We start from the raw sequence: 12,486 nt of genomic DNA on the forward strand, positions 1-12,486 counted from the left end.
TCTCTTCTCTTCTCTTCTCTTCTCTTCTCTTCTCTTCTCTTCTCTTCTCTTCTCTTCTCTTCTCTTCTCTTCTCTTCTCTTGAATTAGGGCACCTGCCTGTTGGTTTAAATGGTTATGGTGTACAGCTTGATACAAACACATATTCATGGTCACATACAATCATATTTAAATAGTGAAAAATGTAATAACACATTGTTGAGATCATATTTCCTCTTACACGTTTATGGAGCTCATTCTAAGTACAGTATGGATGTGTGTTTACATTACAGGTCTGACGACGTTGGAAGAAGTGGCCACAGGTGTGGAGCATATCTTGGCTGATATAATAGCTAAAGACCCGGACACACTCACCTTTGTGAAGACACTGTGAGAATAATCCATATTCACATAACATGTCTGATTTTTATTTTAGTTTTTTGTGTGTATGTGATTTTTTTATTTATTTATTTTTTCTGTGACGATTTATATCATCATAATGAATGTATGGCCCAATATGTTCTTCCTCTGTGTCTTTGTTCTTCAGGTGTGAGCGGAGTTTTGTGACCATCCAGTCCTCTGTATCCAAGACGGCACTAAAGGATAAAGAACAAGGGAAGTCTGTCCCAGACCAGAAAAAAATGAAGGCAGAGCAAAACAAAACCAAGGACATTGACAAGTTCCATCTCTACTTTGACTTCACCAGCAACGTCCAGCGCATCCAGCCCCATCAGGTAACAGAATGAACTAGTCGATCAGTCCAACAGCCTGCAGGATAGGTTGAAGATTGTTAGTATGTTTGGTGGTAGCAGTCTGGATGGTAGTGTCTGGCTTGAAGGTTAACCCTGATGTTCTTGTCACAAATGTTTCTCAGAACCCTCTGGCTGTTAGCTGCTGCTTATATTTTCCAGCCCCAACAAATCCAGCACCAACAAACAACTTTTGTGTTTGTGTATCAACCAACTGAAATAAAAAGATGAGGGAGTCAAAAACAATGATAGTGTGACGGTTGATGGACTGATAATAATCTTGGTTCATTCTTATAGTTGTGTTGTAGCATCTCTGGCTAAAAACTGATGGTTTACATGAGCTTTACTGATAATACATAGCACTGTTGCACCACAAACATATAAAAACACCACAAACACACTGTAAAACCTAATGAGAACTCCCACTATCATCATTTTATGTCTGTATTTTAACACTATAGCTTTAGAGTCTTCTAGTGACAAGACATGACAATTAAATTTAGATTTGTAAACCTCAGAAAATGTTTTTACAGTATTACTCATACACAGTAATGACTTATTACTTCCAACCCTTTTTAACTTGATTACAAGCTCTGTTTGAGTTTTATATCTATGCTTGGATGAAATATTTATGCACTCTTTCAGCTACAGTTAGCATAAATCATAGAAAAGTAGTGCAAAATCATGAAATGAAATGCAGCTCTAATCTACTTAATTCAAGCATGCTTCACTTTATCAACTGAACTTTAATGCAAAACCCAATTTAACGCAACTTCATTTAATCTAGGAATGTTAACTGCTTGTCATGTCAGACAGAATTGTGGCTCATATATGGTTGGAAATAGCAGTTGTCATTTTCAAACTCAGAAAACTAGAGACTAGATTACACATAAAATAAATCAAACTACTTGCAGACCTTGTGTTCCTACCTTTTTACAATCAAACCACCAACGTTTATGACACAACTAACGGGACAAAATAATGACACAGCACTAAGAAAATACATATTATACTAATAAATGTGAAAAACGACAAACCAGTGAGGTCTGCTGGACCATAATAAAGGTGATTTACACCTGTGTTGTGTGTTTGGACTCGCCCGACACTCACACGCATACACAAGACCAAATGCACACCATCTGTTTGTGTTTGCGTCATGTGTGTCTGCTTCATGCGTGCCGCTTCTGAATGCTAGCCATGTCAGTCGCGGTTAGCCTTGTCTGTGCCTTCATATTTACCCCTCCTGTGCCCTGCTCTGCCTCCTCTGCTCCCCCCTCCGTCCCTCTAGTGACTGCTAGGTTACTCAGAGTTGGTCCCGGGCCTCATGTGTCACCACAGCTCCCGTCACCCGCTGTCTCTGCCACACCACACTCTCTGGCAACCGCGCTCTGCCCTACAGTCATTTAATCACATACACACACAAGCACACCCTGCAAGTCCCCTCATTCTCTCCTCTTAACATATGTGACATGTCCCCTGCCGACATGCCATTGGATTAGGACGCCTTGATTGACAGGCGCTCTCCTGTAGTGACAGCTACTGCTGCTGGGCCCACAGGCGGACCAAAGGATGGGGAGAGGCAGCGGGGGCAGTACGGGGAGGGAGAGCTTCAACAGACGAGCGGTGCTGAGGTGCGTCCGTCACTTATCTCTCCGCCTCCCTCTCCCTGTTTTCTGACTAAACCTCGGCCCTCCGTTCCACTCCTCACCTCCCCTTTTTCCCCTCTTCTCCTCCGCCGTGTGTGCGAGGCCGTTAATTCGATGACTCGCCTTTGTCACGGAGCGTTAATCCACAGGCTGCTGTGACCCCGCTAGCTGTCAGACTCCAGCTAAAATGAACCTTTTCGAGCCGTCAAGTTGGCAGGAAGGGGGAGCAGGTGGGAGATGTGTTTTGACAGGAGGCATGTGTGTGAGCACACACTTGCCCGTTTGGTTTTGCACATTTTATTAAGCCCCGGCGCTGGTGGTTCGTTAAAGGGAAAAGGACACGGGGCGCCGTATGAAAGAGAGGGATGCTAGAGTTGCTCCAGGAATGTGGAAGTTGACCTGTAGATGGAAAAATTAGACGGCACAGAAAATTTGTTTTAGAAAATAAAAATTAAATTTCAGTTTACTATAGGTATGGCAATGTTTAATTAGAGATACAGGGACAGATGATGTAAAGCCTCGGACTAAAGAAGGATGAAACATGAACATTCATTTTTGTGTTGTCTGGCTGCAGCTGATGCAAATATTTTTTTATTTTTTTTATACATCAGGAAAAACTTTCTTCCTTTAACTGTTTAATTGTTTGATCTTTAAAATACTCAGTGTTTTGTAATCAGAGTGGTATTGCTCAGACATTAACTAAAGAAAAGCTGCACATTCTCAGTTAGAAACCTCAGAATGAATCAGTTTTATTGACCAAGAATGTGTAAGAAATGTGACTCCTGTGTTATTTACTGTCAAAGTACTTATACACAAAAACACATATTTAAAAAGGGGCAACAGGTTAGAGAAGAAAAATGAATGTTTGACGAATCTGTGCAGCTGTAGATGTGGATAAATGATGTTTAATGTGAACCAACACATCGTACAAAATACAGCGAGTAATAATCAATATAGAGTTATTTACACCTTAGTCTGCTTTTTTGTTGATCTAGTAATTGACGAATTGTTTCAGCCGTATAAAAAAGTATTCATCGCCAAAGAGAATTATGAAATATAATAAGTCCCCCCGATGTGTGCCTTTATATGACTGTGTACTGGTTTTATAAATCCATCTACAGTTAGTCTATAGAGCGCTCGTGTATGTCTTGGAGCATAATGCTTAGCTCAGATTTAATTCTGTCAGACTTGATTTGAGGCCTTCTTCCAACGGTTCACATTTACCTTATAGCTATTAGCAGCCGGTGCGCTCCTCAGTGTGCCAGGGTGGATTTGTTGAACGGGCAGCGGGCTATTTTTAATGCGATTTGTGCTGTGATCAAATGGTGGTTTAGTGCTCTGGTCTGGGGCTTGCCTGCAGAGGAGTTTGGGTAAATGGAACTGTTTCATCAATTAAACACTCCTTTTTGATGGACAGGTGGAGGAAAAACAAGTTTATTTGTACTGTCAGCCACACAGGAAACAGTTTACGTGCATGTGTATTAGTTGTATTCTTGTGAGGACCTCTTTGAGCTTTAGATCATTGGAATGAGGACTTTTTAGGAGATGAGACGACACTTTGGCTGGTCCTATTTTTTTCCCTACACCCCTCTAAAAGTGTTTTAGGGTTAAGACATATGTCATAGTCTGAATGACCTTTAGGTGAGGCAGACGTTAGACACTTTGTTGTGACGTTTAGGGTTAGGATGAAGGATTTCAGAATGCATCTTGTCAATGAATATGATCACAAAGGGAGCTATACAAACGTATATGTGTGTGATTATTTATTAGTTTTAATGCTTTTCAGAGGATATAAAATTGCTTGCAGTACGCTGGTGCAACACATAATTACTTCTCAGTAATGTAAAGAATAGAGATGAACAACAGAATATCGTAGTTCTGTGTTTTAATCATGATATTAGCAATAAGCTCTTTTCCATCCCAATATTAAGGCCTACAGCAAAAAAACAACTTATTTGTAGAGTGAATAAAGCAACTCTGATCAGTACTTTCTGGCCAGTTTAGTCGCTCTTTTCTGCTAATAATATTAAATATTTATAAGAGAAATTATCAAATAATTTGGCAAAGTCAAATTTAAACAACTGATGTACGATGGGATCTAATTGAAATGGTTTTTCTCTCTTCTTCGTCATAACTTGGGCCAAACAATTTGGCGCAAATATTCAATATTGCAATTTTTCTGATTTAAATCATTTCATTTAGCGTCACCACAAGAGTTACCGTCAAAAATGTGACGTGGAGGACGGCATGAATTTGTAAAATCATCGACTCAACAGGTTTAACACACTGCATGACGTATATCCTAAAGTGCAGCTATTTGCTTATTGCATCGTTTCAGCTATTCAGTCCTGCTTTTAACGGCCACCAGACCCCATACCATGTTGTGCTTGTTTAGATTAAATGTTAAAGGGATAGAAGAACAGTTTTTCTTAAGCAGCTATTAGGTTTGATTACATGATCTGTGCGCCATGCTGGAATGGATCCTCATTAGAGTTTATAATGATAACTGATAATTAAGAATGCTTTATTCCTTACATCCATATACAGAATACAAAAAAAAAGTAGTTTTTCTGTTACAGTTTAGTGTTTTTAGTCCTTAACTTTAGGAACATAAGTCTGCCGACGGCTTTAAGCAGCTGTTATACAACCACATTTAACACTCAGTGCGTCCTGTGTGTGTGTCAGCCAGGTCAACAAGTGCACAAGTTTGTTGTGGGTACGTGCGTGCCAGTGTGCGTGTATCTGTTTGTTTATCCTTGATATGTCGGATGGGTAGATGTGTTGATGACAGTATTCCTCCAAAGAAAGGATGAGAGAGAGGAGGAGGCAGATAGAGAGAGGATAGTCGTTGGCTGACTGCCCTCCCTCGGGGGCTGGTGGAAGGATTAAGGGGGCATCTAGGAAAGACAGTCTGTCTGCTCTTGTCAGGGTTTGGCCAGCACTTGGCTACCTGTCACTCCTGGCCCATGCAACACACAAACACACTTCCCACTCTGTCTCACATCACCCTTCCTTTCGGATCACCCTGCGTCTCCCACTAGTGACCCAACCCAGACAGAAAGTGAGAGACGCCGGGTTGTTTATCATCAGAAACACTGAGCGTGGACGGAGATTGTGCAAAAAGTTAATTTCGTTTGGGGCATAGCTGCATTTGGCAGAGATAGGGTTTGGCAAACAGGCAAGGAGGAGATTAGCTGAGGTTTTTTGTTTGGTAGTTAAGTTTACAGAATGCTAAGAAGCTGGTTTAGGGTTAGTGGATTCCAGCAGTCCTGATCTGTGTTACCTTAAAATGCATGCATGCATGTAGGCGACACTTTTATAAATCCTGGTGCAGCCTTTGTGATTTTTAAGATGTACAAAAATAATCTAAAGTTTGTTATCTGTGCATCGTAGTGACATATCTTTCTGTTTTTCCTTATGAAGGTGTTGTTTATTTTCGTAAGGACTTTATTTGTCGCAGTAATTTTTACATTTTTCTTAGTTAATGACACGTGTTGAGTTCTTAAACACTTGTTCATCCCCACATTCAACACACAAGTGTAGGAATCAGCCTGTAATGCATGACAGCATGTAAAGATGTCATATTTCATTATACGGACTGATTTTAAAAAGCGAACCCTGTGAACACACATTTAGCAAGGCGATTTTCTTTTCACTTCTCTAATTTCACTCATGGGCTTTCCCCAGATGTGCAGATAATTCAGCGAGAAGTGTTTTGCTTGCTTTCTTTGACAACATGTTAAACTTCAGCGCTTTGATGAAGATTGCTTGAGAAATCTCATCACAGTCAGGGAGGCGGCCTCCGGCGGAAACATGCCACCAGACGAGAAATCTCGCTTTCATCATTATTCAAACACACTCGCTGCATTAATCCCTGCCTCTGCCATGCCATTAGCTGTGTTTTATATTTTTATTTTTGTGTGTGTGTGTGCGTCGCATACGGTCGCACCGGATCCGAGGGTGCCGCTGAGTGGTAATGGTTGTGGCACCGTGTGTGGGTGTGGGTGAGGGGGGCAGGCCTCGCGGTCTCAGCGCTGATGGTGGCATAGTGGTGGCATTTGTCAGCTCGCTTCTTCCGCTTGGGCTCCAGATTGACGTCTTGTTTCTTGGCCCTGTTCTGTGGCAGGCTAAAGGTTCCCCACTGAAAAGGTCAGACACTTACTACTGTTTGCTTAACAGCATGTAACAGCTCCTCTGAGGGGGGATCCAGCACACGACACAACAGGGCTGGCCACAGGATACACTCGTAGGCTCGTCACTTTTATGCACGTGTGTGTGGAGAGTTAAAAGATTTAGTTTTTGTGCTTGCGAGGAGAGACTTGGGTGCATGTGTCGGTTACACACACTGGCTGTGGATGTAGGAACTACAAATGATGATTTATCTTCAACTCTTTCTTTTTACTGTAAGGTGATGCCGAATGCAAACAACAAAATGTCCTGAACATGCGGAAAATCATGCGTAGATTTTTTGTGCTTGCTTGAAAGTCTTCATTTGAGCAACATAACGGTGATGTAAAGAAACTACATCTCTTTTTGCAACTGCAGAAGCAAACATTGAATGTAAAGAACATAGCAACCACATAACAGCAACCACGACTCTACAGACTAATCTGTTGCCTCTGAGAATATTTATTGTTCATGTGTGAGTTTTGGGGACTGCAGTGGTTCTCGTGTACCCGTCTGTTGCATCGCATTCACCAGTGGACATGTTTCTATTTCATTCATTCATGCATGTGTGTGTGTGTGTGTGTGTGTGTGCACAGACGCTGGCTATTAACCGAGGGGAGAGTCTCAAGATTTTGACAGTGAAGGTGAACATTCCCGACAGAGTGAAGAGTGACTTCACCAGGTGGTGCATCAACAACAGGTCTGAAACGCACAGTAACACACAATCACTTTTACGCACACCGACAGCCGCGTCTGCCGTGTTCATATTACGTTGCGGTAACGCTGTCGTCGACTGTGGTGTGTGTTCTGCAGACTGTAGTACATATGACACACAACCGGGGTAGGATACATGCAGATATGTGTGCAGTGATCGTTTATTTTTGTCTGTGGCCGTGACAAGTGGATGAGTTTGACGAAATGTTTGTAAGAAAATGAGTGCTTTTTAAAAAAAATATTGCAGTTTTTTTTTTTGCCTAAGTAGATATTTGGTACTAGATGATTTAATAGTGAATCGATTTGTATAGAAATAGTGAAAATTCAGTTGCCTTTCACCAAGACAAACATGAAGCCTCTTCACTTTTCTACAGTCCATTTATTGGTCAAGGTTTTTGTTCGTTAGATTTCTGTGGAGGAGATTTTGCCTTGAGAAATAATTGAGTTGAGTGAAAGCAGAAAGTCAAAGGATGTAGAATGAATTTATATCCACCCCCAGAAAAAGAAAATACATTTTAAAGAAGGCTGCATTTAGAGTTTTTGGGTAGAAAACTGTATTTTTTTTGGTTGTTTTTACAACTTAGTTTAGTTTTGATCACAGTTAAATAAACATTTTTAATTCAGGAGAGTTTCAGCAACATATTATAAGTTTGAAAGCAGAATATTAATTAGAAATTTATTGACACATGTCCCCAGTTTCTGAATATGAAGGAAGTTTTAATTTATATTTAATCAAGAGGCTGTTACTTATTTGAAAGCAATAGTTTGCAAATAAAACACCAAATTTGCAGCAGAAAACTCAAACTTTATTAAAAACAAATCGTATAATGTGGGTGGTGGGTGAGAAGCTCTGCATATTATTATCTCCTAAGAGCCACAGAGTCACTTTGCAGAGCAGCAAAGTCCTATTTGCTTTGATAGATTGTATTTATCAGTAGAAATGAACCATAGAAAAAGTAAACACGCTTTCTCCCACCGTGTTATTGCAGGTGGAGGCCGAAGACATTTGCAAGAGAAGAACTGAATGCGATCATCAGGAACGCTGTGGAGGATTCTTATAAAAGGCTTATTCTGCCTTTCCTCACGAGGGGCTACAGGTATTTTAAGTGTGTTTGATTTTAAGGAGTTTTTTTCCCCTCCTTTATTTCCATTTATTCACATTTAGCGCGTCCCTATTTGCTTTTCTTCTTCCCCAATCTCTCCCTTGTTTTCCATCTTTGTTTTTCTCTCTAAGTTATTGTCAGTCATGTCCCGGTATTTATTTGTACTCTCACCACAAAGCTAACATCTACATGTTTTCCTCCACCATCTGCTTCCCTTTCTGGCTCTATTTGTTGATGTATTCATTCACTGCTTTCCCCATCTGTTGAGTCTCTCTCTTGCGTTCTCTCTCTCTCTTCAGGACTAAGCTGACAAGTGCGGCAGAGAAGGAGTCGATTGCCATGTTCGTGCGAAACCTCCGCCAGCGTCTGTTGGTGTGTCCGGTCAGGGGCTGCGTCATCCTGGGGGTGGACCCTGGCTTCAGACACGGCTGCAAACTGGCCGTCCTCTCCCCCACGAGTAAGGAAACATGAAATGTGCTGGATTGGCTGTGTACAGTCGATGCTTTTGCATCTGAGCTATAACCCTCATAAGACCATACTCTTCTACGAGGTTGCGTTTTACTTACATTATTTAAAGGCCCCTTTGTTAACATATGGTGTTTTTTGTAAACTAGAGGTGCAAAATAAGAAAGACTGCAGTGTATCGATGACCATTTAAATAAACAACCATATTCAGACAAACCTACGTAATCAATCCCCAGAACTTGCAAGTTGGAGCATTTTTCTTCTTCAGAATTGGTTTCTGGTTCTAACATGTTTGATTTACTGCAATCTGACAACTTGCCATTGTGTATTACAATAGTAGTGCTGCACATTCGTAGTGCATAGTCGTTTTATAGTGCTTGGGCAGAGTCGTAGTTTAGAAAAGAAGCTGGAGCTGCCATGAGTGCAGAGAGGCAGCGACTGTGTAGATCTGTGCATTGCAGAGGAAGCCACAGTGACCTGTTTGAGTGTGTAATATTAACATTGATTATCTTTTACTTTTTTTTTTGTTCTGCAAATTCATATTTTATAACATTTTGTAGGATTGTTACCGTAATGTTTAAATAACTCATGTATATTCACAATATTAATTATATTGCAGGGTTTTCACCTCAATATTTACCCTTTTACTGTAAATTTACAACATCGATCTTATTTTTCTACTCAAAACCACTTTGGCTCAAGGCTGTTGTTTTATTTGTTTTATATAAATAACAGTGACTCTGAGTGACCTGATTTAGACGTTTAAGATAGGAAGGGTTTTTTTTTTTAATGGAAAAACATCTAAAATGCAACTTTGATACACAGAGATGAGTTTTTAGGAGTTATGGCAATGACCAGAGGAATTTTAAGATATTAGGATTAAAAACTTTTAATGTCACATGTCTGACACCAGTGTGTTTAAGTGTGGAGCAAAAATACAAACATGGACACTTTGGCAGCACAAAGTGTGATCGAAATGCATTGCAGATGTATTTGCAGGCAGCAGGCGGGCGACAGAGATCACACGGAGATCATAAAGGCACTGTGTAAAAATTAAATCAGAAAGGCAAATTACACATAGAAATTATGTGATTCAACCCAAATGAAATACTTTCTCACAACAAAAACAAACAACTTAGACTACAAAATTGAACGGGGGAAAAAAAGTCCCTAGAAATGTTGCAGCTTTAAGGGTGGAAATCCAAAAAATGTCCCTCTGAAGGGAGGTAGTTGTATGCAGAGGGTCATTTCTGGTGTCATCTACATAACCATCCACGCTTTTTATCATAAAGCCACAAGCTTCAGAGTGCCTTGAATTGTTTGAAGTCATTGTGGCTCTTGACTCTTTCTTCTAAGACTCGTTTTGACATTTCAGGACATTGTAGTGCAATAAATCTCATGAGAGTAGATGTGAGATGCTTGATGGATGATGCGTGGATGAGTGTTGAGACTGACAGCAAACATGTTTATTCTTCACCACGGTGTTGATCTACAAGGAGTGTTTTAATGTAAAGCTCATAACCTGAATATTGTCACAGATGTTCTCCTAATTAGTCTCTGCCTGTCTTAATAAACGTAATTGACTGTTATGTTTTGATACGCCCGCTAAGAACACACACAAGCTGTGTTTTTAAGAATGGAGTCATTGCATTTCACCAACTGTATTTCATCACACTATGCAAACTAAAGTATAGCCACCAATCCATGACTATACCACAGTATATCTATCATGAGTCTGACGCCTTCACTATGCTTTCGATGTTTTAGGCCCAGTAAGGAAATAAGCAGAGTCAGACATCTGTACATTATGCCGTATGTATCATTCATGAGGCTGTATATTCTGTGTGAGAGGATGGCATGTAATCAGGCCCCACTAGATCTGTTATTACCACCAAGGTGTGTGTACATGTCAGGGACTAGATGCCAGTTGGCGTGACCCCAGTGAGCTGATTATGTGTGTGCACGCATATGTATGTGTGCCTTTTTTTTTTTTGTGTCTTCTTCGCTATACGTCTTGGCATGTCTCTCAGTGGGTGTAGCTTCACGCTGTGCGAGGGAACGTCCCCCCCTCTGGGCGGCTTATTGTGTGGCCACAAGTCATGCTGACACACTTAAAGCAGATAGACACAGGCGTATATCAGGTGTTAGGCCCAGCATGGCGTGGTCACAGGTTCGGTGGCTCTTAAGCTCACATCACTTCCTGCCTGAACTGTCCATTCAGATCTACAGTCCTCCTCTGAGGAGGCGGTGAAGTGGCAGGAGCTGGACTTCCTGTGGCGGCCAGGACTGTGCAGATGTGGAGTTTATTAATTATTTAATTTATTTAGGGCATTGCTGTCTCATTAGACAGCGAACAAGCAGAGAGACATGAGCTGGTCGTATATACCGCAGTCTGCTGAGCCTCCTCGTGTCATCGTAATACTTTATCAACAGCATTGTGTTTCCTCTCTCTCCCTCTGTCTGCTCTCAGGTCAGATTCTCCACACTGATGTCGTGTACCTGAATAATCAAGGCCAGCAAAGAGAAGCAGATAAACTGCGCCACCTTATGATCAAGTACAGGTACTGCTGATTGTGTTTGAATAGTCATCATTTAAATGTTTCAGCTGAATTTAAAGCAGAAAATGCTGATTTGTTTGCTGCCTCCATGTTTTAAAATCCATTTAAATGTGTATATATACTTAAGATAGAAATGAAAACATGAACATAACCTATTTTTTTTAAAGATTTATTGTTGCTTTCTTCATCCTCACCGTCCCTTTCCTCTTCATCTTGTCCCTACCAGCTGCACCAAGGTTGTCATTGGCAACGGGACGGCGTGTCGTGAAACAGAGTCGTTCTTCGCTGACCTCATCTCCAGACGTTTTTTTCACCCCCTGGATGTGTCCTACTGGTAAGGTCATTTTCCAGTGCGTGCTAGAAATGGGCCCCAGTTACTCATGACCCCGAGTAAAGAGCATATAGAAGACGGATGGGCGGCCGTCCAGAGGGTTCACGTCTTTGGCGGAGTTTGATAACAAATGGGTTCACGTGATTTGCCGTGTCTCTCTTCGTACATGCTAATATGTTCCTGTAGAATGTGACACTTTGGCATTTGCACTTGTTTGAAATGCAAATTTTTCTCAAAGGAGCATTGAAACATAACCAATGACACATACTACTGATTCCATCCATCCATTATCTATACACCACTTAATCCTCATTAGAGTTGCGGGGGGGCTGGAGTCTATCCCAGCTGACTCAGGGTGAAGGCAGGTTCACCTGGACAGGTAACCAGTCTATCACAGGGCTACACTTAGAGACAGACAACCAAGCACACTCACATTCACACCTACGGACAATTTAGAATCACCAATTAACCTCAACATGTTTTTGGACTGTGGGAGGAAGCCGGAGAACCCGGAGAGAACCCACGCTGCACGGGGAGAACATGGAGGCTCCATGCAGAAAGATCCCTGTGACGCGAACCAGCGACCTTCTTTTTGCGAGGCAACAGTGCTACCAACTGTGCCACCTTGCAGCCCATACTGCTGATTATTGTTTGTAATTCTGAATTTCTAAAGTACACAAGAACATGGCACAAGAAACCGACGTGATTCTGAAATGCCTCAGCGCCACATGTTTTCAAACAACAAAAACAATCACTTTGCAATCTCTATTTTTTTG

General features: G+C 41.2%; 1 protein-coding gene across 1 annotated transcript in view; it reads left to right on the forward strand.

The window, feature by feature from the left end:
- srbd1 (S1 RNA binding domain 1) overlaps positions 1 to 12,486 on the forward strand; it is a 64,132-nt gene that overhangs the window by 8,836 nt on the left and 42,810 nt on the right. The window contains exons 8-14 of the mRNA XM_008301896.1: positions 271 to 367; positions 525 to 711; positions 7,136 to 7,239; positions 8,243 to 8,350; positions 8,656 to 8,813; positions 11,292 to 11,382; positions 11,606 to 11,713. Coding sequence (XP_008300118.1) covers positions 271 to 367; positions 525 to 711; positions 7,136 to 7,239; positions 8,243 to 8,350; positions 8,656 to 8,813; positions 11,292 to 11,382; positions 11,606 to 11,713 — 853 coding nt within the window. The remainder of the gene's footprint in view (positions 1 to 270; positions 368 to 524; positions 712 to 7,135; positions 7,240 to 8,242; positions 8,351 to 8,655; positions 8,814 to 11,291; positions 11,383 to 11,605; positions 11,714 to 12,486) is intronic.

The sequence above is a fragment of the Stegastes partitus genome, unplaced genomic scaffold, assembly GCF_000690725.1.
Source record: "Stegastes partitus isolate 25-593 unplaced genomic scaffold, Stegastes_partitus-1.0.2 Scaffold1727, whole genome shotgun sequence".
NCBI lineage: Eukaryota > Metazoa > Chordata > Actinopteri > Pomacentridae > Stegastes > Stegastes partitus.